The following is a 27,259-nucleotide window of genomic DNA, read 5'->3' on the forward strand; positions in this document are numbered from 1 at the left end:
TGTGTGATTCACTGCACATTGTTCCAAAGTTAGTAGTAAAAAGTAAGTTGTAATCGTTCATTAAAACATAGCATTTTCCTCTGTTTCTTAAATGACTTTGCTTTCTGGTGACATCAGCTAACCCTTTTAGGCCCTGTCCCAAATGGCACCCTAAATACTTACGGTATTCTTACTAGTCGCACTTTCGTGACGTAATGCCGCTATGAATGTTGGATAGATCGCTTCAGTGCGGGAGCGACGAAATTGTGAATCGAGGGCGCATATCGGCCACCACGTGAGCACCCCTCTGAAACCTAAAACGACAGATGGCATCCTACCTACGAATGCGGAGGCCAATGTTTAAGTGCATACGAAGTGTCCCATTTGGGTCAGGGCCTTTCCCCTCCTGTCATATTCAAAACACTTCTATCTAATGGATAAAATCAAGCCCCTCCCTTCATTTTTGTCATTAGAAAACCTGTTTAACTCAGAAACGCAGAATATTATGAATGTAAAATGGGTTTCTGAATGCTTTTTATGTTGGTTTTAAGTGTATACTTCACCATGCTCCTTTGCGATGTTAGATTTATGGAGCATCAGTATTCGTCTAATAATCAGATACTCTGTTAAAGTTATCCTTCTTTTTTTTCTGATGGACTGAAATTTGGCCAGATAATATTTGGGCAGTTTACATTATGGGATTCTTGGAACGGAAAAAAAAAAAAAAAAACGGATTGGAAAACTTTGTTGAAAAAACTAACAATAGAGGCTCATCATATGATGGCAGCTGTTTTATACATTCCCAGTGTACATCTGCATTGAGTATTGTGTCCATACCAGCGTTATGTAATACATTACGTTTAACTGCAGGATTATAATGAATTTACCTGGCAACTTATCCAGGATGTGTGGACTTCATCCATTGCAAATGAGGTGTTTAAAAACATAAATTTTAGTCCACATTAATCACTCTTCTGAAATGAAATTATGAGGTAATTATGTATGTGATTTATGGACTCAAAAGTCCCTCTGCATATCCATAGGGGGAAAGAATATTGCTTTAAAAAACAGAAAGCTTTTTTTGGAGACTGTTTAGGTGAACATGTTTTCATCAAGTACATGTTCCTCCTGATAAACTAATCAGAATTGAGGGACAAGATTACAGTTTATGTCAAGTTTAAGCTTAAAACCAGGATTAAAATCATTTCCTTTTGATTTTTAGGGATAACTTTAGGTTTTGGGGTAACAATAGGTTTAGGACTCAGTTTTGTTCCAGGATCAACAAAATACTGTTTGACGATCCAGGAACATGTTTTACTTGGTAAAATCACAGTCAGGTTCCTGTATTGCTTCCATGCATCACATTTTCATGTGTGTTTTTCACAACCAAGGGACAGATTTTTTTAACAATTAATATGAATATACACACAATACATTTTAAAATGGTTCACTCGTTGTTTAGATGATCAGAGTTTTCAACAAAAAATCATTTAATTTTTAAAATTTAAATTTTGTTTAAATGTCACCCCCCTTTTTGAGAATGGACATTAAAATACACTTTTCAAACTTAAATGTTTGTATTTCTAGAATGCTTTGGAATATAGACCTAAGAAAACATTAAAAAAAAATGTATGTTTGAAAAAGTTATCCCCTGAACTGTTTATTACTGTCATTATATTACAATTCATTCCTAATTTAATCATGACAAACTATAAATCGGTGGAAAGGTCTAAGACCCCTAAATAGATATTTTAGCACTGTTTTTTGTTACAAATTATGTAGGAACAGTAAGAGATGAATTTATGACAAGAGTGCACCTCAACAATCTACATCATAACAGGAGTTTCTGACCTTTGCCACAAAAAGTCGACGAACACACTTTTAATTGAAACTTTGGTTTTATTCTAAAAGTTCATAATAAAGCATATAATCTAGTATTTTTCAATAAAAATAAATTAATTATCAAATAATATTATCCTCTTAAATGTATAATATATTAATATTTCATTACATCACATATTTCAGTAGTTATCATAAATTTGGTATCATTTGAAAGCTTACGAACTTACAAACAAATTCATCCTGTGAAACCGTTTTGAAATTGGATGTTGTGTTACCATAGAAACGGTATTCTAAATTATTTTATCGGGCTCCTCCCCTTTTGGTTTCATAATCATGTTTCATAATTTATAATCAAAACCTTTTCTAATCTTGACAAAACATATATTGTCAGAAAGGTCTGAGTCTCAAGGTTACAAATTTTGTGACAGAAGTGATATTTGGACAGAAATGTATTAATTTGGTACGGCAGAATGCACACAAGTAAAATCAATAAAATGTATTTCACCCGGTGGCTATTTTTGGTATTACGCCTACACAAAATCTCATGAGAACTTCAATTTTTGTGATATCAACTTTAAATTTGGAACACAACTTCCAACACAATATATAATATTAAGTACAGTATATTTGATTTACTGTAAATTTAAACTTGGAAAGTCTGAATCTGGGACATAATAAAAACTGGCTGTGTGCTAATCATCACATAACAAGAAGAAAAAGATCTGAAAAGTGATCGTCTGTATGGAAACTCATTTTTCCCTTGTCTCTCACTTGCAGGAATATGAGCCCACCATTTTCTATCCCAAGCGTTCTTCTCAGGGTTTGCACCAGGACTTCACTGTTCAGTGCGAGAAAATGGACATCCCTTTCCTCTCCTATCTTCCGACAGAGGTGGGTGTCAGTCTTAAATAATCAAGCTCGCCGGCAGAGAGATGTCAATGTGATGTTCACTCTTCTGGACATTCTGTCAATCCTAATCGAGTCCCGTCTGACCCCACGACCAGGTCCAGCTGTTAAATGATGCCTACAATCTGGTGATCGATGCCATCCTTGGACCAGAAACCGACAATACGGAGGTGAAGGAGCCCTATGCTGGGATGCTGGTGACTCTCAAACAGGTCAAAATACCCATCGTTAGTGTGGACGTGCCCTCAGGTATTTGCTCATTAAACACACATCCTGAATTTTAGAGAAATTCTGCCCATGGCATCTTTATTGTGCAGTGCCACAACAAAAAATAATGTGGCATTCAGTAAATAGAGTGGTTACTTGCAAGGAAAAGAAAATGATAAAAAGTCTCAACCTGTTCAGAAAAATGTTATGGTTATTTTTGTCAGACTGCAGCTTGTAAAAAATGCTCATTAGTGTTCATCAGCACACTCGAGAAAACTGCTAACAAATCTGAAAAGTCTATTTTTATACACTGAACATCATTTGTGGAATTCATTACAGCTAACGATATGCCGTAAAGTAGGCTATATAAAGCATTGTAAAAACACATGTTTCTTTTTTACAGTGTGTTAAGTACTATAGAGGTCATGCTGAGTAGTAGATAAACATAAAAATTGCCAGTACCTTGTCAATATGCAGAAGTCATTATTGTATTATTGAGCAATTGATTACTACCATCAAAGGCTAATAGCTAGCTACCCTTGCTAATAGCTACCTAATGCTGTCAAAATCAAACTGAATACTAGATAAATAATAAATAAAAAAATATATTTTTTTAAATAGGCAAAATAGCCATTCTATTATTGAGAAAAACATTACAAACGTTAAAAAGTTAAAGCAGCAGTTCACTTTTGAAAAAAAACTTCACCCCCATGTCATCCAAGATGTCCATGTCTTTCTTTCTTCAGTCGAACAGATATTAAGGTTTTTTATGAAAACGTTCCAGGATTTTTTTCCATATAATGGACTTCAATGGGCAACGGTTCAAGGTCCAAAAGACAGTTTCAGTACAAACTGCAAACTGTTCAAAGGGCTTTAAATGATTCCAGACGATGAATAAAGGTCTTATCGAGCGAAACGATCGCTCATTAAAAAAAAGAAAAACAAAGTTTACGTTTTATAAGCTCAAATGCTCACCTTGCTCTGTTCTGTGATGCGTGTTCGTGACTCTCCTGTTCGAACTCGTTCATCAAAATGAACAAATCTTCTTCCGAGTCAAATCTTCTTCCGAGTCGTCCGTTTCGTTCGTTGAATGAATCAAATGACTTGGAAAAAGATTTGTTCATTTTGATGAATGAGTTTGAACAGGAGAGTCACAAACGTGCGTCACGGAACAAAGCAAGGCGAGCATTTGAGCGTATAAAACTTAAACTTTGTTATTTATTTATTAAATGAGCGATCGTTTCGCTTGATAAAACCCTTATTCATTGTCTGGAATCGTTTAAAGCCCTTTGAACAATTTGCAGTTTGAACTGAAAGTGTTTTGTTTTTGTTTGTTTTTTACCTTGAACCGTTTGGTTCCCATTGAAGTTCATTATATGGAGAAAAATCCTGGAATGTTTTCATCAAAAACCTTAATTTCTTTTCAACTGAAGAAAGAAAGACATGGACATCTTGGATGACATGGAGGTAAGTAAATTATCAGCAATTTCTTTTCAAAAGTGAACTACTCCTTTAATAGCTACTAGCATAAGTATGCGAAATGGGTTACTAACACCTCCAGGGACATTTGAGTGATGAAATCTGTTTGAAATCCAGTTTTTCTGATAAATGACCTGACCAGAGACCTTTATGTGCAAATGTGTTGCACTGGACCTGAACAAAACTAAAGTGAACCCGCAGCCATTATGTCATCAGGAGACCTCATTCGAAAATTGCAGCTGATGGCTGACACATCGCATTTTTGCTGCTCACTTTCCACATGACGATATTGTGATGAATGTTCTTTACGAGCCGGTTTTCCACCTCCAATCTGGGAGAATTTGGAAACATTGTTATGTTTCAGTTAATGACCAGTAGCTTGTGATGGTGAGAAAGCATTCACTCTTCCTATCTCTCTTTTCTTGAAGGTTGGGATGTTGACGAACCGGCCAAAGATGGGATAAATCCAGACGTTCTCATTTCTCTGACAGCTCCCAAAAAGTGCGCAACAGGTTTCTCGGGAAAACATTTTCTGGCGGGACGATTCCTGCCTTATGACATTCAGAAAAAATACGAACTTAATCTGCCAGAATTCCCCGGCACGGAATGTGTTATAGAACTGTAGCCGTTTATACAAACATGTATTTTGAATAACAAGGATGTTTTTCCCCTTTTGTATTTTATAGATTGTTCTGTGGCATTCAGTTACTGACAAATATGTACTTTGGGTAGTTGAGATGAGTTTTCGCTGCTAAGAAAGTGGGTTTAGAATTATTTATTAGAGCCCGACCGATAAAGGATTTTGAGACCGATACCGATACAAATATTTCTTGGTTTTAAAATCCGATATATCGGCCGATATTTTTTTTTTATTTCAGAAACACGCAACAAAACATTAACAGATTTCCCTAACATTATTTATTTGTAGAGTTTTAACTAAAATAATATGATAATGCATTTTAAAAAAAGAAACCTGTTTCTTTTATTGTCGCAACAGAACATAGCAACCAAAGCTCATTAATGTTAACGTTAGCAGTCTTCCACTGATGATAGTGGCATTAGCTACTGTAGCTTTGTGGTTGGCTAGTCTATGATGAGCCATAATTTAGCAATGGATAACGTCATGCTGCAAATTGTAAAACATTTTCAATATAATCGATATGGTACGTCTCATTGCTATAACTGTCGCGTGATATTAAAAAAATACTTAACTTCAGTCACATTGTCAAAAGTTAAAAGGACAGTCAGTCAACTAAACTGTAACAATGTAACGTAATTATTACTAGCTAATCCCGCTTCACTCTCTGCTTATTAAACAGCAGCAAAACAGTGTGGCTCGTTATACACGAGTGTAGAGTGCCCTCTGGTGGACAAACTATACAACTCCAACACTGATGACATGGTTGAAGCGTGTTTCGTCCGTTTTTATTTTATTTTTGAAATATTCATTTATCCGCCATTATAACTGGCGATACCGATAGTTTGGAAAATGCCTAATATCGGCCGATAATATCGGTCTGGCTCTATTATTTATTGAATTTTGCTCATTTTCGACATTACCTGTTGATTCGACAAAATCGCTAATGCAGTTTTGTTCAATACGCAAATCTTTTAAATGTTGGATGTATTGAAAGTGCATTACCCTGATAGTGCCTCCAGTCCAATGTGCACGACACCTACAAATCCAATGCATTTCTGCTGGACTTTTACTCCAATACAAGTTATTTCACCGTACTTTTTCTTTTTCTTTTTTTTTTTTTTTGGTAAAGTTGTATAGTATATATCCGAGGCTGACAAACAACACGTGAATCATTTTGTTTTTACTTTACATTCCTCAATGTACATGTGTTTTCTTAGTTCTTATAGGTTGAATGAATAAATGATCTATGTAAAAACTGTTTATTCATTGAGATGTCAAATTCGGGTGTTTAAAGAAACCTTGGATGTTATTATTTAGCCAAACCTTGAAAAATGTGCTCTATTAGCCAGTATTTGGGAACAAGCGGTAGCTACGATATTCTTTAGACCATACAGTATATTATTTCTTCCCAGAGATTTATTCAAAAGACAGGAAAAGGCGTGGGTGATATAAAGGAATGTTTCTGTCTAAAGCAGCAACAGTGACAGTATATGGACAGGAATACCGGAGCAGCGTAATGATTCATCACTAATGCCGTTTCAGGACATTGTGTAAACTCGGATATATTCATCAAAAGGTGGACGTGAAATCATCCGGAGATCATATTTCTTATTCTGCCAATAAACATTTTACATTTCTGTCACCCCACTGAAGGCCAAAAAGTAGGTTTATTGTCTTTAAACACGCATAGAGAGCTTCACAAAGGTAACCGGCAAAAGAAGCCATATGCACTCAATATGGTGACAAAGGAAAATATGAAAATCTGTTTAGACTGAGAAGGAATCAGGGGGAAATATTTTCGTCTGTGCTTTTCTTTGCAAATTTGGCTGTTTATTCTGTTTTGATACCACAGTTTCCCTAATCTATGATCGTGATTTTTTTTTTCAGACTCATTTAGTGAAATATTCCCTTTGTCAATGCTTTCAAAACAGTTTGGATGACACCATGGATTGGCAAGTGACCACATCTTCGGGTCATGCATGACCCAGACAGTTGAACAGTACTGTACATGTAGCACGCATGGGAATATTTACAAATGTTTAAACACAATTACCATTTCTCATGAACCATGAGTTAGACTTCAAAGCTCTTCCTTTGACAATATGCTCTGGCTTAAAAGCCACTGTGCACTACTTAGCCAAAAACAGTCAAACAAACATTAAATGCACATTATCAGTACCATTACTGCCATTTTAAAGATTTTTTTTAGTTTATTGTTATCGGTCGATGTTGGAGATTTATGCTCATTTCTTCTATTTTTACATTGAGATTGCCTTTGCTGTTATCTAATACACTCACGTCTTTAAAAACACCAATGATTCAAGTATATCTCTAGTAAATCTAAAAATCAATATACATTTTTTCATACTGCACAAATTCTCTGTAGCGTTTCAATTGATTTTTGATTTTAGTGTTTTATTTTTAATACAAAGCTCTGTCATGAAACTTTAGATGGGTTTTTAACTCATTCTTAAAGTAGTTCACTTTTAAAAAAAACTTTTGCTGATAATTTACTCACCCCCATGTCATCCAAGATGTCCACGTCTTTCTTTCTTCAGTCGAAAAGAAATTAAGGTTTTTGATGAAAACATTCCAGGATTTTCTCTATATAATGGACTTCATTGGGAACCAAACGGTTCAAGGTCCAAATGAGAGTTTCAGTGCAAACTGTTCAAAGGGCTTTAAACGATACCAGACGATGAATAAGGGTCTTATCGAGTCATGACTCGAAAAAGATTTTGAACAGGAGAGTCACAAACGCTCATCACAGAACAGAGCAAGGCGAGCATTTGTGCTTATAAAACTTAAACTTATTTATTTATTTTAGAAATGACCGATCGTTTCGCTAGACAAGACCCTTATTCGCCGTCTGGTGTCGTTTAAAGCCCTTTGAAGCTGCACTGAAACTCTCATTTGTATTGCTGCAAATTAAACAATTTAAGGTGAGGAATGTAATTTCAGCGCAACTTGTGGCATTATACCGGATTACGAAAATAATTTGTTTCAAACAGGTTTACTGAACACTCAATTCAATTCCAAATTCCCACCATCTTTAATGTATCTATACACAAGAACAATATTACACACTTCACCTTCAAACAATGCAAAATAGTTGTGAATCAGTGTCTGTGACAGACATTTTGAAGCATTCAGCTGTTTGCAACTCCCTTTGTATGCAACAGCCATTTCACTGTCACTGAACATTGGAGGAACATTCAGTGAAATATGAAAATTATATTATGAAATAAACAGATTTAAATATATCTGCTGCCATCACATTCACATTATCACCTTCATTTGTGGTTGAAATGATGTAATGCACCAGGTCAGAACATAATAAAACACACAATGTTTATTGCTCTGCTCAAGCACACCGATCTCTGGTAATGCAACATATCTTGATTGAAAACACAAACATATCTTTTTTTTGTTGTTGCAACATTCACCTTTCTCCCAGATCTCTGTCTGTTGTTTTTTGTCTGTTGGAATGATATAAGGACACAGATGTTCACGTACTGGCCAATGGCAAGCGTGAGGGGGCTGGTCCGGACCATTCTCCACTCCATCGTGTCTTTTAAAACTCTGGGAACTTCACAAAACTATCAGACTTGATATTGAAAGACGGGGGAAACTAATTCATTGGTCAAGTCTCTCAAAAAACTTGACAAATCCATAACCTATTTTTCTTTTTATGAGTGTGTGTTTCTTTAATTTATTTTTTGTTACCAACAGCTGCCCATCAGTGACAGTGGCACTATGTGGGACTTCACAGTCTTGACGTCGGTGCTGTCTACCGTCTTTGTTGTGTCACTGGGACAAGGTAATGTAATTTAAATAATCTCATAACTGTCCTAAATAACATGTAAGGATGTTATTAATTAATAATAGTTTGGTACAACTGTCAGCAAGACAGAAAAACAGCAAAAGCTTGTTTTTTGTGTGTGAAAGGTGTATTAAATCACATGGCTGGAGTGCTCTTTAGTAAATTTTAAGTTTGACTCATTTGAATATTAACTGACACTTTGAAAAGCTGTTGGCTTGGCTACCAAATTAAGAAAATTCAGTAGGATGAATGTGAATTTTAAGCAACTACCATCTATTTTTATTAAAGTGTTTTGATATGACAAGTGTAAATTACACCTCATATGACATTTCACCCAAAAACCTTGAACAAAATAGTAAATGTAGCCTATCACAAAGCAGCACTATTTCTGATTCCGTGACAACGTCATTCAAACGTCTTTGGAAAAATTATGACTCGTTATTTGAATGACCGATTGTCGCAAAATACTGGGAAACTGCAGCCCCAGACTGAAATGTGGAGCAGCACCGGTTTCATTCACTGTCACTCCACAGTGGTCTCCGGTCCTCAACCTCTCTGCGGAATTTATTACCTGTTTCCCAACACGAGTCGACAGCAGGCACGGAAAATAGCGCCTGACATTTCTGAGGTCTAAGTCAAGGCTTTTAAAAACCTTTAGGACTAAAATTCGGTTTTAAATAACCAGATGTCGCTCAGTCATCCGGTAATGAGCTGCAAGCCCTCGCGTCCGTGCCAGTTCCATCCAGGGCACGGCGAAGTCATTTCCAACGCGCCAAAGTAAATATTGCCACTCTGTAATCTGCTCCATTCAAACGATTCTTTCTCCAGATGTTTCACTTTGCTCTGAAGTTCAGCTGCCCGTTAAGTTACATCGATTTCTGTTGCTTTGATGCGGAAAAGAGTGGTTAGAGGCATCAAAGACGAGAGGTTACGTCTCAATTTCGCTCTTTTCCGTGAAGTGGCTAAAAAAATTAAGTGGTTAAACAAACCAATGTGATTTTTAATTCTGACTGGATACGTTACATTTAGATTCCGATACACAGATTTTGTGAAGTAATTGTTTATACAATTACTTAAAGGAGTTCACTTTAAAAAAAAAAAACTTGACTCATCCCCATGACTCATCCATGTCTTTCTTCAATCGTGCGTGACTCTCCATCAAAATGAACGAATCTTTTTCCGAGTCAATTCGTTCATTTCGTTCGTTGAATGGACCAAATGACTCGAAAAAAGATTTGTTAATTTTTATGAAACGAGTTTGAACAAGAGAGTCACGAACCTGCATCACAGAATAAAACTTAAACTTTGTTATTTATTTTTGAAATGACCAATCGTTTCGTTTGATAAGACCCCTTTTCATTGTCTGAAATCATTTAAAGCCCTTTGAAGATGCACTGAAACCATCTATTGGACCTTGAACCGTTTGGTTCCCATTGAAGTGCATTATATGGAGAAAAATCCTGGAATGTTTTCTTTAAAAACCTTAATTTCTTTTCGACTGAAGAAAGAATGACATAGATATCCTGACATGGGGGTGAGTAAATTATCAGCAAAAGGTTTTTTAAAAGTGAACTACTACTCCTTTAATATACAGTATGGTTCAAACAGTTCAAAGACGAGGGAAACTAATCCAGATCATTAAAAAAAAAACAAAAAAAAATCACCAATCTGGCTATGATATCATTATAATGCAGTGACAATGAGGCAGTTCAGTTTCGAATAATAGAGCACAGATGCATCACCCCGGAGAGTCTGTGGAACAGTTGGTGTCTTCTAATCTTCTTCTCAACCCAATCAGACAGAGCTCACCATCTTCCATTCGAGCACACCTCAGCCAGGACATGTGCCAGATGCACAAAACTACTTCCACATGTTTGCCGACGCAGGATAAACACACAGACAAAACCACTTTGGAGTTCTCATTTGCATTCATTAAAACACGATGGGATGTGGAATGCAATTTTGAGACAGCTGCCCGGGCACACTGCCTTCTTAAATGAAATGCCTATGATTTCAAACAAATCCCTACTTGTTACCAACCTTGTATACTGCGTTAAAGACATCCCAGTGTTCTCGCACTGGCCCTAATACACATGAGAATGCGGGTTAGCACTATAGCGCTTTGTGGAAGGGATTACATAACAAGGCAAAATGATTCACCTTTCCATTTTGGAAAAACCTGGGAAAAATGTTCAGAAAGAAGAATAATGCTAGAGCCAGCAAAATGTTGCCATGTTTTTAAGTCTATCTTGGGAGGCTTTTATTTGCAGACAGCATAGAAGGGACCAAAAATGATTCCCGCATAAGCAGCATGTCTACAGCATGCTCGCTAACCACTTTGCCACGGTTTTGACTTAGCTCTTTTATTAAAATCCAACCCTTGTATGTTTTTTTGACTAGCTTCTGGCTTGGGTAGCAATACTCCAAACGCACATTAAAAAGGGGGAATGTCTTATTAAAAGGCCACAGACTGTTATTTGCGTAAATGGATTAATTGTCTGACGATGGCTATTGGACACTGTGCAGACTTTATGAGGTGACGCGAGAAGTCCTAAAAGAGTAATGATACTGCACTTTATATTGTGGGCTCAAACCCCCTGGCAGTACAAAATAATCACAAAATTGCTGAATGAAGTTTAAATTACCCTCTCGTGTGAGAGCCATCTCCCAATATAAACTTGGTATGAATGGTTTGTTATGGGAGGGCAGGGTGTCAGTCTATGTTCGGAGGACACACTGATATATAAATAGTTGCTAGTTTCCACTGCAAGGTAAATAACTTTTACACACCTGATCCTAATAATGCCCTGTTGCTTGGTGTGGATATTAAGGTTCCACTGAGGACACGTAGTTCTTTCGTCTTGGAATAAAAGAGACTATATTATGTGATGTGGTTATTGCTAATTATATTGGTGGCCTTTATAAAGATTCAAGTTCAAATTGGGTTTAAGCCATAGCCTATGCAACTCAGATGCTATGTATTCAAGCTTGACATCATTTGTTGTTGTGATCACAATTCCCCAACCAATTCTCAGGCATTACTGAATACTTGTCTTGTTCTATGAGTGATTGTCTCTTTCAGATCAGTTGAGGCGTGCTCACACCAAGAACGATATCTATATTAGCGTCCACAGCAACAGGAGATGATGGCATTCTGTATATTGAAGTGCACATTGCAGTTATGTTGTTTGCTGCTTTCAATGCTCATGCCCTTTAAAAAGTTGTGATTATGGTTATCACTGCAGTTATCATCCTTGGATTGAAGTTTAAAGAGAACCTAGCTAGCTATCTGAATGACATCAAACAGAAATGACTGCGCACTTTTCTTAATCATTGTCTTTTGTGGTATTTAGAAAAGTGATGTAAAAGCGACACGATGCCAACAGGCCACTCAGGATAAAAGTATAACTGAAATAATGACATTCTCATATCCTGTGATCTATACGTTGGAATGACAAGCTCTCTTTCAGGTGAACCTGCAAGGTAAATCAATGCAGTATTTGAGAGGCATATAATCACAGTAATGGTGGCTTGGAGTTCGTCCTGCAAAGCTTCTACGGTGACTGACATGTCTGCCGCAGATAAGCGCTTCAGTGTGTGTTGAGTAATGCCAGTAACGATCCACTGTCAAGACACTGCTGTTTCTATTTGAGCATGTTAGGCTTGGCTATATCTGTGAGACACGTTGCCTTTGGGAAAAAAAGTCATGGCAGTGGTGAATGAATCCCTCGGTCTATGATTTTCTTATCACAGCACACTATAAAGCAAGTTCTGGAAAGTGGTTCAGGGATTTACAGTACCTTTGACAGGCGGGACAGTCAGCAAGAAGCACCAGAGGCCCTCTGTCCTCCGCCTGGGATGTGGGAGTGTATCTTCTGGTAATGTGTCATCTAGAAAGCATGAGACACCATGTGTTTGTTCCCATTACTCTATCTTCTCCTTTGGGGCCCTAGCTAGTAAGTGTCTCCAGATTAGTTTAAGAATGGATGTAGGGGATCAGGCCATCTTTCCATGTGTTTGCAGCATCTCCCGATGTGACCAGACAGAGCGGAAAGAGATACAATGCAGAAATGGACCGAATGTGTCCTCCTCAGGCCAATACTGAGATCAGATATCAGGTGCTAACTCAAAACTGGTTGGACGTGGTTCAGAAGAGCCGTAGATGCCAAAGGATGCTGAGCCGATAAAAGTAGGCCACTTGGACTCTGGTGGCACCAAAAAAAAAAAAAGTCGGTACTTAAATATTGAATGTCTTTAGCACACATTCCATTTACCACGAATCCAAGCAGGATTTTCCGATCACATTCGCAGACGTGTCTGCAACCTAAGGAACGTGCAAGGAATGGGTTTTTCTGATCTATTACATTGCAAATGATATTGCGCTGTAATAGATCAAACAAATTTTGTGTCCAACTTTTTAAGACCAGATTTTGTTAGTCCCTAAGGAGGGCAGTGTTCCTTGTAGGTTTAGTTGCAGCCAATGTTCCTTTGGTAGCACCTTTGTTGAGTGCGCTGTAATGAAGTTTGCATTCCCACAGGACCCATCTGGGACAGCTCACATCTTCGGAGGTTAAACCAAACGGACAGGAACAGAAAGCTGCCTTACAACAGCCTTGTGGAACCACAGACCACAGGTAGTTATGGATATATTAACATGCTCTCTTTATGCAATCAACTAATTTGTGGCGTCCTATTTGATCCAAACCGCATTGTGATGCTAGAAAATGTGATGTAATGATTTATGGAGTCATCCGTCTTCATTAAATGTGAGCCTTATGATGAAAGCATATAGCCACCGCAATGCTGAAACAATAAGACATTGACTCATTTACGTATAAATGAGTTTACACATGTTCCTAATTGGAGAAAACGAATAAGTTGTCTCTTAGACAATTCAGGCAGCTCTCTCTGCCTGGAATAACGTCATCTGATTCATACCTCCCATGGGATAGTTAGACGTATCGCAACAAGCACTTTTGAGAGACACGGATTGTGTTTTAATATGATGCAAAAAAGCTGGATTAATCTCTTGGAGTAAACCGAGCCCAATGGGGCAGACGTTTGACGTAATCTGGAAACTCTTTCTTCACGTCTTTGGGTCACTGGTAAGAGCATACTGTTCTTGTAAAACATTTTACTGTGACCTTTGTTTTGTGTAACCCAGGCGTGACCGAGTGGACATCCTGGTTCAATATCGACCATCCGGGAGGCAACGGCGACTATGAGAGGTTAGAAGCCATTCGCTTCTACTATCGGGAAAGGGTTTGCTCACGACCTGTAGCCATGGAGGCCCGCACCACGGACTGGGTTGCAGCTGCGGAAACAGGGGAGGTGGTCCATTCCAGTCTGGAGAAAGGCTTCTGGTGCATCAATAAGGAGCAGCCATTTGGTCGCAGCTGCTCCAACTACCATGTGCGATTCCAGTGTCCGCCAGGTACAATTAGTCAAGAGACAATCCATCAAAGTAGAGAAGTGTATTCCATATGGAGGCATATGCATCATTTCAACACATGAGTGTTATGCATTTTAACATATGAGGTTTTTTTTGTTCTTTCTTAAGTCCACTCATTCTGGACCGACTGGAGCGAATGGACGCCTTGCTCTGCCACCGCCTGTAATGATGTTGGCATCCAAGTCCGTCAGAGGAAATGCATGAGCACACAACCTCTTCCCTTGCTGCTTTCGCCCGTCTGCGTAGGACCTCATATCGAACGGAGAGAGTGTTCAACCCCACCATGTCAAGGTAAACAAAGAACGAATGTGAATAGATTTGGATAACACTTACTGATAAAATATGCATTTCTAGTCTTCATTGCTGGGTTTCAATACTTAAATCAATGGAAGATTGTTTTTAGTTAGTTTTGATCTGTTTTAGTTGATCTCCCAACTTGGCTAAGATGGGACTATGACGGCTTAGCTAGTCAACCAGTTGTTTTAAAGTACCCCCCAAAAAAACATCAAACCTTCTTAGGTTGGTTTCAACTTTTTTCGGGTGGCGTCATGCGCTCATTGTAATACTCTTCATGTCCGAAGGTTTGTTGGATGTATTTATGATTCACCTAAATTAGGCTTATTTTCCACTCATGATCCTCTAGAGTGATCACATCCTGCTGACATTTACATGACACATGTGGTGCCCAATTAGCTTGTTAAACCTAAACATGTTTCTGTATGTACAGACTAAGCTTTGTTGTCTTTGATCATAAAATCAATGTAACCACACTGGCAAAGATGTCAAAACGGAGTCTGACATTTCTGTACACACACACACATCATATTTTTAAATAGTAAAATAATGTGAGTGGCATTTTCGTGTGCAAAACTTGCCACCGTGATGCTATGGTGGTGTTGGTGTTTGCCAAGACGTTGCGATCTAGTTATGTTAATTAACCACTATTTCCCCTCTAATCTCGTCTAAATAGCCTTGTGGAGCCAATGGGGTTCATGGAGTGCTTGCTCAGTGACCTGTGGGAAGGGACGCAGGACAAGACGTAGGACATGTCACAGATCTTCAACCAAAATTCAGTGTACAGGACGACCAGTAGAGGTCCAAAAGTGTGGAAATCCATGCCCAGGTATTGTGTATTATGAAACACACAATCTTTGAAAAGACAATATTTTTAGCTACCTTGAAATCAAAACCTATTTTATTTTTTACAGTGGCATGCAAACGTGTCTGTCCTGGGGGACGTCCTAATAAGGACTGCAGCTACTGTATCTGCGATGGACAGACCCTACAAGGGGAGGTCTTCAGCATTACAGGTGTCCCAGTGGCTAACGCCACAGTGGCTCTGGCCAGCCAAGCCAACGTCATCCGTGCCTACAGTGATGCCAAGGGTCAATTCAAGATTAAAGGACTGTGCACCAACCCTCAGAGCCGAGTACTCATACAGAAGGACAAATTTTCACCCATCACTCTCCCGGTTTCCATCAACAGCACTAATGAACTCTGGCTACGGGGTGTCTTACGATCCTCAGGTAAAAAAAACGAAGAAAACGTGAAAAAGTTATAATATTAATACATTGTTGGATATGAATTATCCCATGTTGATAACTTAAAGGGTTAGTTCACCCAAAAATGAAAATGATCCCATGATTTACTCACTCTCAAGCCATCCTAGGTGTATATGACTTTCTTCTTTCAGCCAAACACAATCTGAGTTATATTATATAAATATCCTGGCTCTTCCCAGTTTTGTAATGGGAGTGAATAGTGAATAGATTTTGAAGCCCAAAAAAACGCATCCATCCATCATACAAGTAGGGCTGTCAAACGATTAATCGCGATTAATTGCGATTAATCGCATTCAAAATAAAAGTTTGTGTTTACATAATATATGTGGGTGCACTGTGTATATTTATTTTGTATATATATAAATACATGTGTGTATATTTAAGAAAAAAAGATAATTTATATATAAAATATTTATATTTACATTTCATATAAAATATATATAAATCTAGTATATACATGACAATATTTCTTAAATAGATACATCATGTGTGTGTATTTATATACAAAATAATTATACACAGTGCACCCACATATATTATGTAAACACAAACTATCATTTTGGATGTGATTAATCGCGATTAATCGTTTGACAGCCCTACAATCCATACAACTACAGGGGGTTAATAAAGACCTTCTGAAGCGAAGCGATGCATTTTTGTAAGAAAAATACAAAAATGCATATATTTTTTAAACTATTAACTAAATTTTGGAGGAGCTTGAGTTTGTTGCTCTGCTCTGTTAGTTTGAACTGCGAGAGGCGTCTACTCTCACTTAAGTTTACGCTACTCCTACATCCTACGTCATATGATAGAACTTGACTCTTGTGAATGCACGGACGGCTTCAAAATCTTAGTTACTATTCACTCCCATTATAAATCTTGGAAAAGCCAGGATATTTTTTTATATAACTCAGATTGTGTTTGGCTGAAAGAACGGAGTCATATACACCTAGGATGACTTGAGGGTGAGTATATTGGGATAAATTTTCAATTTTTGGGTTGTTGCATTATTGATTTCTCTGTTTTATGTCTTACAGAAAAGCCATATATTGAGAAACATCCTGAAGACAAAGTACGTTATGAGGGACAACGTGCAACCCTTTGCTGTAGAGCAACAGGAACACCAAAACCTGACAAATATTACTGGTAAAAACGATGTTTCTAATTCGATTTTCAAACAAATGGCGTTAATGTCTTAGTTACAAAAAATGTATTTGTTTGATTCAAAGGTATCATAATGGAACTTTATTGAATCGCACAAAATACAAGTACGATGAAGATTTGATACTGCGGGACCTGAAGACAGAGCAGTCAGGAGAATATCACTGCAAAGCAACTAGTCTGACAGGCAGCATCAAGTCTACTTCAGCCGTCCTCACAGTTTTCGGTAAGTGCAAAACCATTTTTAGAGGGCAAAAGGGATATGTTAAAATGTCCCTAAAGAAGAAAAATAATCCCATTAAATATTGAGGTCTCCAATCAAATATTAAAGTCTATAATGTCTAGTGACATGTGCGGTACAATGTTTTATTATGTTTAAGTTGGTAGAAATTACCACTTTCTAAACAAGGAATGACTGGCAAGAAGTCGCTCGGAGCAGACTAAAATCCTTAAATCCCACAAACTCTCCATATTAAAGTGAAATCCAAGCTCTTCAATAAATCCTGTTTTTTCATCCTCAGACAAGTATGTATTTCTACTTTTGCGCACATAACTACACATTCTGAAAATTCCCATGATGCTTATTATCCATGATATAGATTGTCAAAAAATAGTCTGCTGAAAACGCGTGGTAAAGCAATCAGCCCTAGACTTTGTCTGAGGGATTTCTTTGCTTCTCAATCATTATGGCATATGAAATGTGCTTTGCTTTATGAAACGCAAACACCTGTCACAGCAGGACTCTTAATGGAGTATGATTAATGTGTTTTGTATTCATTCTTGCATTTAAACAACAGCTACAGGAGAAAAGATTTCTGTAAATTCAATTTCATCAACCTCAAATAAGATTACATGGTTGCTGTCTCGAATAAGTGTCATTTTAAAGGAAAAAACAGCTCTCTAATGAATAAATGAACACCATTTACAGTGGAGTGGTAATGTGAGAATAATAACTGCAGTCATTAACATGCTAACAGAATGAGATTTAATTCAATCAGAAACAATACTTTGGCAAGTCATCAAACTCCCTTTTCAGGCTTCCAAGTTGAGTGACCCAGATTTATTTGTTCGCAATTGTTCATTACCATATTATTGAAGGCAGACTTTTAAAAACGTATTAATATTTTGCTTTAAAACAAATTGGTATGTAAAGTCTTTGGCTAGTAAAGTTCAATTAACAAGATAAACACTGTAAAATATTTTTTGTTAAACATTTTTTACAAAATATCTTTATAACAAGGAAAATATATATCATTTTCTTTCTGTTTTTTCATGAGTTTTATGCTTAAAAAAAGGAAAAAGCCAGTGGGATAAGAAAAAATAAACTTAATTTTTTTAATGAACAAAATAAAAATTCTCATCAAGTAAATTGATCTGTTTTAAAATATTTAAGAAAACAACATTTTTTCAGTGCCCATAAATATTCTGTATGCATTGAAAATGTAGCACACTGATCTTGCGTTTTCTTTTCACAGCTAAAGGATCACCAGCATGCAACTCGACACCTGATTCTCACTTGATCAAATTGCCATTTGACTGCAAGCAGCCCGGAACAGACTCCAAGTTTTACAATGCAGGTCGCTGTCCACATAACAAATGCCCTGGGTCGCTGGACTTTGATATGCGCTGCAGGGATGGATCCGGCTTCTGCTGTGGGGTCAAACAATTGGACACTAGAGAGATCAACTGTGGCCGTTACACCCTGCCTATAAAGGTTGTGAGTGAATGTGGCTGCCAGACCTGTGTGGAGCCCAGAGTCCTTGTACGGGGCAGGGTGGTGGCGACAGACAATGATGAACCCCTTCGCTTCGGATACATTTACATAGGGAAGGAACGGATAGGTACCACAGGATATCAGGGTGGGTTCACAATCCAGGTGTCTCCAGACACGCAGCGTCTTGTGGTAAACTTTGTCGACCCTTCTGAGAAGTTCATTGACACAATCAAGGTTTTCATTTTTGACAAAAGAGGTGGTGCAGTCTACCATGATGTAAAAGTGATGAGGAAGCAGGAACCTGTTGATATCAATTCCGCCGAAAGCAATACCATTTACCTAGGTGAAATTAAAGGCGAGGACCCTATTGGTCAACTGGTCATACCTCCAAACTCTTTCCATAAAAACACAGGGGAATTGTATGAAGGGACCGTTAAGGCCAGCGTCACGTTCCTTGACCCACGCAACATTACCATGGCTGCTGCTGCCCCTGGTGACCTCAACTTTGTAGATAATGAAGGAGACATGCTCCCTCTCAGGACATACGGAATGTTTTCAGTGGATTTCCGAGATGGGGCAAACCAGGAGGTTCTAGGAGCCGGCGCAGTCCAAGTTCTCCTCGATACGGAGCATGTTAAAATGCAGGAGCACATTCCTACTATGAAACTCTGGTCCCTCAATCCCGACACAGGCATTTGGGAGGAGGAAAGTAACTTTCAACCCACACAAAGCACCATTGCTGGCAGTGGGAGGAATAAACGAGAGGAGCGGACTTTCCTAATAGGAAATATGGAAATCAGGGAGCGTAGATTGTTCAATCTCGATGTACCTGAAAACCGCCGCTGCTATGTCAAGGTGAGGGCGTACATGAGCGACAAGTTCCTGCCCAACGAGCAAATAGAAGGAGTAGTAATAAACTTGATAAACCTGGAGCCCAAGCCTGGTTACTCGTCAAACCCAAGGGCATGGGGTCGCTTTGATAGTGTGATAACAGGACCAAACGGTGCTTGTCTTCCAGCTTTCTGCGATGCTCAGAGGGCTGACGCGTACACGGCTTACGTCACCGCAATAATGGGAGGTGAGGAATTGGAAGCTGCCCCCTCAACGCCAAAAATGAACCCAAACATTATTGGAGTGTCTCAGCCTTACTTAGGGAAGTTAGATTACCAACGCTCAGATCATGAGGATCCAGCACTTAAGAAAACAGCTTTCCGAATCAACCTGGCCAAACCAAACCCTAACAATTTTGATGAAACGAACGGTCCAATCTATCCTTACCAGAGTTTAATTTCATGTGAAAACGCACCGGTTGAAGCCAACCACTTTCGTTTCTTCCGTGTCGAAAAAGATAAGTACGAGTACAACGTGGTACCCTTTCAGGAGAGTGACCTCACATCTTGGACTGGAGACTACCTTTCCTGGTGGCCAAATCCACAAGAGTTCAGGGCTTGCTACATCAAAGTTAAGATTCATGGAGCAACAGAAATCATGGTAAGGTCGAAAAACCTCGGTGGCACTCATCCTCAAACAAGGGGTCAGTTGTATGGCATCAGAGACATTCGTAGTACCCGTGACTTAAACCATCCCAACACCTCTGCGGCTTGTCTTGAGTTCAAGTGCAGCGGGATGCTCTTTGATCAGTTTATTGTAGACAGGTCACTCATTTCTGTGATTCCACAAGGCAACTGCCGTCGGATAGGCACCAACGGTCTCCTGCAAGAGTATCTAATAAAGCATCCTCCTGTTCTTCAGAACAATGAATCTCATGCATTCAACATGTTAGCTCCTGTTGATCCCCTAGGACACAATTACGGAATATACACCGTCACTGACCAGAACCCACGCGTTGCCAAAGAGATCGCCATTGGCCGTTGCTTTGATGGAACCTCAGATGGTTTTTCCAGGGAGATGAAGTCAGATTCTGGAGTGGCACTAACGTTCAGCTGCCCTAAAAGAACTGTGAATCGTGAGAGCTTATTCCAGCGCTTGCAAACAAATCCTGGCCTAACACTAACACAGATGGCGCGGGAGATGAGGGAGTCCCAGGGACTGCAAGTCAGAAGAGGGTCAACCCAAATGGTGGCCTACCCTTTTGGCCAACAGGGCAGGAGCCAGAACCGCAGAGCCACGAACACTAACAGAAGAAGACCTGCTGCAAGGACAACACCAAGGGAGTAGACATTTCTCAAGGTGAGTTCTCCGAGTCCACTTTTAAAAAAAATAATTTCAAGATGTTGATGAAAATTAAGGGCATGCTTTCTGTCCACATGCAGGCTTTTCTGGTTGAAAAGAATGAAGAAATAAGACAAAAAAAAAACTGCAATGGAAATCCTAAACTTGGCCAGCTGGGTGATATTGGATGCTCTGTCCTAACGGAGCAAAATCTTTACCTGATTTATCCGAACACATTTAAACTCTTTCTGTTTGTGTATGGAAAACTGTCCTCTCAAGTTTACTTCATTGTTTAAGACGTTAATTGTTTGATTTGGCCAAATACTAATACAGGAAGATGTCATTTATTTATTTTAAATGTCAAAACGTGCTTATGCGGAGTGTCCTACTTTTAGATTATCGACTCATTTTCTCTAATTAACCAGTGTCTTCCATTGATTACAGGCTAAATAGGTGAGACAAGTCTGTATGGGTTAAGGTCAAGTGTGACAGCTGCTAATCCTTTCATCAACGACATATTGATGCAATGAACTAAACCTGAGGCAGTAAAGATGCTTGTTCTGTCTCGATTTGGCCAACTATCGGTCTGACCACACTCTAGCCAACAATTGCATTCCTTAACCGAATAAGGAAAATTAAACAAACGCGGTGACATATAAAGAATGATGATATATTGGCCCTAACTCGCAACATCGCCTTTTTTGAAATCCCCTCCTCATCCTTTTAATCGCATGGCTGGCCTAATTAAATGTTTTCTTTTGATATGAAATCCAACTAATACAGTACATTTCAGTGTATGATGTCTAGATCTTTGGGTAAACTGATTGTATTTTGTTTCTTGTTTCTGTCTGTCTCCTAAAGTGCAATATTGTGTTCCAATAGTGACTTGAGAGTCCTAACAAAAAACGGCTTACGGAATGAGCCAATCAGCCATAGGACTGTTTAAAATGTTGGGCTATTCCCTTAGTAAGTGTATTACAGAGTACCTGTTTTTAACCTAGATGTAATGAATCTGAGCTTGCTAATCCAATTCAGCCTCCTCTCATTTAGCCAGCTGACTATAGTATTTATAACCACCCTGAAGTAACTATGGACATTTACAAATTCATTGGACCATAAAAATAATGCAGACCTGCATGAGCAGGACAACTGTATTTTCTGAGGTACGTTTTGTATAGTTAAACATTGCAAATAGGATTTTATTATGGTAATTCTGCTTTGATTTGTCTAATCCCTTATGCGTTAAATTATCCTGCATTGGTTTTGAGAAGGAAGTTAATTGGGTTGAGGGATTACGGCTCATGTTTTAATGGAGGAAAAGTTTATTGTCTGTCTCCAAAGATGTGCAGGTAGAATATAAACAATTTTGTGAAATAAAATCAAATTAAACAACAATACCATACGTCAAAAAAGAAAATTGATTCATCTGAATAAAAGAAATATACTATAAAATTGTGGTAGAATTGTTCTAAAATTGCAGTTGATCACTATTTGCAAAGTCGGATATTAAAACAGACTGCAATATTTAAAAAGTATGTTAAATTGTGCCATTAACAGCACATTGTTGTGGCCAACTAAATTCATTAGGGAAATAAAATATCAAAAATACCTCTAATCCATTTTTCCCATTTAAACTGTAAAAAACATTGCTGTACACACTTAAAACTAAAATCATGTATGTTTGCTTTTTTTCTATCCCAGACAGTCTCACCTGTAAGTGATGTTGAGTCATACATTTGTAACTTGAATAAACTTCTGTAATTTTGTAATATATCCAGTTAATGTAACCTGTGGTCTTTCAGCATATCTATACTGTACATTTGTATTTCACAGGCGAGGTGGATATTGGATGAATACGGTGCTAAAACAAAATAATTGGCCTCCAGTTAGCTTTCAAAAGAGTGTTTGTCCTCGCTTCAACTGTCTGGCTGGTCTCAGGGAGACTACAAAATTTCCAGGAATATCCTCTGGCAAAATGTGCGTTGATAACTCTACCGCATTGTCTACACTACAATGTGAGAGTTGAATAGTTGCCTCGGCGCTCTCGGAAATCTCTCTTCATGCTTGCTTCACAAACATCTTACGTAAAACAAATGCTGCAAATCATATTGTAGCTTAGACTGCATGAAATTTCCTGCCTTGCTTTCTCGAAGCCAGTTTTATGTGTAAATTGTGGATTAAAATGTCTGTCAGTTTTACCAGAATGTAAATAAAGAACTCTTGTAAACATGTTCGATTGACATTGATTTTATTCCATCAAAGTTAAATACAAAATGTGTAAAAAGCAAAACAAAAAAACAACAACCCAGAAATCACAAGCAGGCAAAATATCACACATAAATATTTTAAATTGTAAAAAAAAAAAAAAAAAAATGTTTAGTCCAATGTTTGAGCATTGCATGCATAGCTTTAACTACAAATAACCTATATATATATATATATATATATATATATTTATTTTTTTTTTGCATTAAATTATATTTTATAGGGGTAGGATAAATTGAAAGAATGTTCGAAATAAGAATGTATATGTATTTTTTTTTTTTTAAAAAAAGACAAGAACATCATAATGGAATCATAAGATTAAAAAAACAAGTTGACCAAGTAATTAGAGGAATTCTCAGAAGTCACTTAATTTCCCTCCATTGAAAGCCATTTCCTACCTGACACTCAAGAGGATTGGATCCAGGAGGGTATAATTATGGCAAGTTACAACTGTAAACATTAATTACAGCCCTAGAGAGAAACACATTAACAGCTCTGGAATACTAACAATTATGAAGCTAAAACTAAGAGTAATTAAGCCGCTGTCTGTGACCTTATTTTCCCTGAGTTCAATAAATCTTACATATAAATATTGACAATTTACATTTTAAATATATGTATAACAATTCAAATAAACAATGTCAAAAAACAATGTTCTATTTGAAGCAATTTGCAATACATCATTAAAAAACAATCTTTTATTCGTAGTGTATATATACAAACTGACACAAACATTAACAACTGCTCCAATGGAGAAAACTAAAAAAACTGCATCGTTTTTTCAAATATTACACAAACAGATGATTTAGTTCAAGGGAAGAGTAACCAAAAACTTCAGTGCTCTTTGACCTGTCCGAAAGGCTGTAACGAGAGCTCGCTTGCGTGCTTGACGTATACGTCGCCGTCCTCCAATTTCACTTCATAAACTCGTTGCTAAAAAACAGAAAAGGAAAAAGAACTATACATTTTGAAGGAGAAATAAAACTAAGCCTGCCTCCAATGCATCTGAATCTTTATTTCTGCTTGCACAGCTGTAAAAGCCTAAAGCTTGAAGGTACTTTGATATATACGAGCACGGTGGATGTGAACCGGTGGTGGGAATAGAGTATAATTACTGAACATTTCAAGGTGTCAAACCCCCAGGATGACTGTCGTAATTATGGATTATGGCCTTATATTGATTGGATGGAGTTTGCTGTCACGTCCAACCACCCAATTATTTATTCGCAGCATGAGAGAACACATTTCGTCTTCATTAAAAAAGCAGATGCTTGGCTAAATTGAAACGTGCCGAAATGATGGTAGTTTAATTCTTAGGAACTTTCCAAACGTCTGTTTGGCAGCAATGACTTCTGTATGTTTCTGTGGATGTACAATCCATTACCGCGTGAGATAATGTTTGGTGCCATACTGAGTTAAAGTGATGGCACAACAAATGTGGTTTTAATTTTAAGTACAAGTGTTTTCGGAGAGACGCTGATTCATCGGTCGAATCACTGGCTGACTTAACTGGTTCAACTGGCTGACCGCTGAGTAATGAAATCTAGTGTATACAATGATCTCTCAAGCATCTCACTGATTCAATGCTACTTATATTAGAGTCTGATGTAACTTTAAGGAATGTTCAAGAGTCAATACACATACAAATTAGGCATTTTCAACAGCATTTGTTGTATGAGTTACCACAGAAAATAATTTAGGTATTTTTTTAAGGTATGTAAACAGCGCCAGCATATGGAGAGTTTGAAGGACGAAATGTGAAGCTCTTTTTTTTTATTACATTAATTCTTAATTCAAAATTTGTATTTATTTTACAGTGGGTTCACAAGCAATCTAATATATGTAGGTGTTGAACAGAGATCATCTGATCTCATCTGTTGGCTGAAATAATAACTATTTCATTATTTTATTAGTTTTTCAAACTATTTTGAAGACTATTTCTCTTTTTTGCTATTGGATCTGAAAGTATGTCGATAACTAGAACACAAGTCTTATGTTCTTCTGATTAAAGAGACAAGCATCATGTCAGTTCCCAGGTGTCATGACAACAAAGTTGAAAGATTGGACAAGATTACTAAGGAATTTCATCACACTCATGTTAACCTGTATTGTTTTCTGTATTGTTTCAATCATGTTAACCTGTATATTTTGGCCATCTTTCGATAAACCTTTGTTGCCTGGCCCCATTTACTTCCATTGTAAGTGTCCTACTGTAATAGGTATTTGAAAGGAAGCTTGTTTCCACCATGAAATAAAGAAAAGGCAATAGAGACCTTTTGAGATATGACTGCAAGATATAAACATGCAATTGCGAGAAAAAAATCTCTGAATAGTGATATTAAGTCAGACCTGCGATTTTATATCCCGCAATTCTGACTTTATACCTCGCAAATGCAAGTTTCTATCTCACAATTCTGAGAAAAATTTGTGCCAGAAACAAGCTTACATAGATTTTGGCTAAGGTAAAAGTTGAAATAGTTTTCTATGGTAATCAACAACCCAGACGACAACATGGTGTCGGCCCAGATCTGGCCCAAAACTGTGTGCCGGATCTGGGCCGACACTATGTTGCTGTTTGGGAATATACTAACGTTACAAATGTTATTGTTGAGCTTAACTTGTACTGAACCTGGAGTTAAAATGTTGAACCAAAAAATGCTTTACCTGTAAACCTGTGCTCGATTTCCCTGTTTTGAGATTGAAGTCATAGTCATGCCAAGGACAGAAAACCTTCAGAACTCCATCGGCCTCCTCGATATCTCCATCACAGAGTGGACCTCCTGAAAGTCATTTTACTTCATTTTGGAATTCAGATAGCATTTGACGTGTAGCTAGACACATTATCTGTCACATACATATCAAAACAGAAAAGAAATGTTTCATAGAACGAAGTGGAAACTTCATTAGCTGCCACAAAATTATCATCCTCATCAATAAAAAAGGGTGAGAAATACCCTGAAACGTATTACGTTTGCAGGACATCACATCATAATCCCATAATGTTAATGATTTTACAGCGTACCGGAGTGAAGTAAGTAACTGACATCTAGGCAACTACGGTTACCATGGTGATTTAATGAAATGGCGCGTAGAGAATTAATGAACACATCGAACAACAGACAGCTGCTGGCTAGCTGGCTAGCTAAAGTAGCGTTACGTCATTTTCTAGCGCTTTAAAACCCGATAGCTACAATGTGGAAAAATTCATTGTCATAACGTTACCCGAATGAGCGCAGCGAGCGTCCATCGCCAAGAAATCACCGCTCACATAAAACAGACAAACATCCGCGTCGCGTCCATCAGATGAATAGATCAATCTACATTGTTTCTTGGACAGCTCGGACACAGGCCCCACTAGCCTCCAGGGAACACTTTCATCTTCTGGAGAAGTCATAGAGGTAGGTTAACCGACTCATTAACGTGTTGTATTTCTTGTTTGATATAAACAAGGCGATGAATTCGGCTCACCGACAGTCGCTGGTGTCGCCGGGTTGTCGCTTCCTGGAAGCTGCACTGCACCTCGTCGCCGAAGAGAGGTCTCCAAAGGCTCGTTTAACAACCTTTCTAAAAAAAGAAAAAAGTAAAACACCACCAGTGGTCAGAACCCTTCTAAAAAACTAGCCTGCTAAACCATATGACCAGGCTGGAGGAACAGCTCGTACCAGGCAACAAGTTTGGCAGGTTTTAGCCGTTTGATCATCAGGGATGACTTAAAAAATAACCATACTCTGTGGACTAACTATTTTTTTTAAAGCTTTTAAACTAAGCAGTTTTGAATGTAAATGAGGAAAAAAAAAAAATATGTTTCATGCAGTCTGAAATGGCTTACAGCATTCTGGTATTACTCAAAAATATTGAGGATAAGGAAGGAAATTAAAACAAGCCTAGCCTGACTGGTTTATTACAATATACATAACTCAAACTCAAAGAATAAAGCTCTCAGTGATTACAACACACAAAAAAAAGAACAAAAACAGATCAAGCTATTTCACAATGTCCTAGCTATTTCTCAAAGCTATGATGTCCTCCTTTGTGTTATGCAGTTATTCTCATTCAA

The 27,259-nt window shown here is 37.8% G+C and overlaps 3 protein-coding genes across 3 annotated transcripts in view; 2 read left to right on the forward strand and 1 right to left on the reverse strand.

Moving 5' to 3' along the window:
* The window catches only part of yjefn3 (YjeF N-terminal domain containing 3), a 36,911-nt gene extending 30,596 nt beyond the window's left edge, over nucleotides 1–6,315 (forward strand). Inside the window, exons 4-6 of the mRNA XM_039682121.2 lie at nucleotides 2,599–2,712; nucleotides 2,826–2,976; nucleotides 4,842–6,315. Of these exons, the coding sequence (XP_039538055.1) occupies nucleotides 2,599–2,712; nucleotides 2,826–2,976; nucleotides 4,842–5,038 (462 nt within the window). The 3' untranslated portion in view covers nucleotides 5,039–6,315. The remainder of the gene's footprint in view (nucleotides 1–2,598; nucleotides 2,713–2,825; nucleotides 2,977–4,841) is intronic.
* Nucleotides 6,316–8,658: 2,343 nt separating this feature from the next.
* On the forward strand, nucleotides 8,659–23,149 carry cilp2 (cartilage intermediate layer protein 2). The gene is made up of 10 exons (XM_039682060.2): nucleotides 8,659–8,873; nucleotides 13,415–13,510; nucleotides 14,041–14,310; nucleotides 14,437–14,619; nucleotides 15,299–15,451; nucleotides 15,537–15,854; nucleotides 16,928–17,036; nucleotides 17,120–17,277; nucleotides 18,527–20,955; nucleotides 21,039–23,149. The coding sequence occupies exons 1-9, from the start codon at nucleotides 8,810–8,812 to the stop codon at nucleotides 20,941–20,943; spliced, it is 3,768 nt and encodes a 1,255-aa protein (XP_039537994.1). The 5' UTR covers nucleotides 8,659–8,809; the 3' UTR covers nucleotides 20,944–20,955; nucleotides 21,039–23,149.
* Nucleotides 23,150–23,487: 338 nt separating this feature from the next.
* LOC120486279 (Rieske domain-containing protein) lies at nucleotides 23,488–26,712 on the reverse strand. Its single transcript, XM_039682211.2, has 3 exons — nucleotides 26,425–26,712; nucleotides 25,867–25,982; nucleotides 23,488–24,135 (listed from the first exon to the last, which is right to left on the reverse strand). The coding sequence occupies exons 1-3, from the start codon at nucleotides 26,594–26,596 to the stop codon at nucleotides 24,037–24,039; spliced, it is 387 nt and encodes a 128-aa protein (XP_039538145.2). The 5' UTR covers nucleotides 26,597–26,712; the 3' UTR covers nucleotides 23,488–24,036.
* Between the last annotated feature and the right edge of the window lie 547 nt (nucleotides 26,713–27,259).

The sequence above is a fragment of the Pimephales promelas genome, chromosome 2 (genome assembly GCF_988280905.1).
Source record: "Pimephales promelas chromosome 2, fPimPro1.hap1.1, whole genome shotgun sequence".
Classification (NCBI taxonomy): domain Eukaryota; kingdom Metazoa; phylum Chordata; class Actinopteri; order Cypriniformes; family Leuciscidae; genus Pimephales; species Pimephales promelas.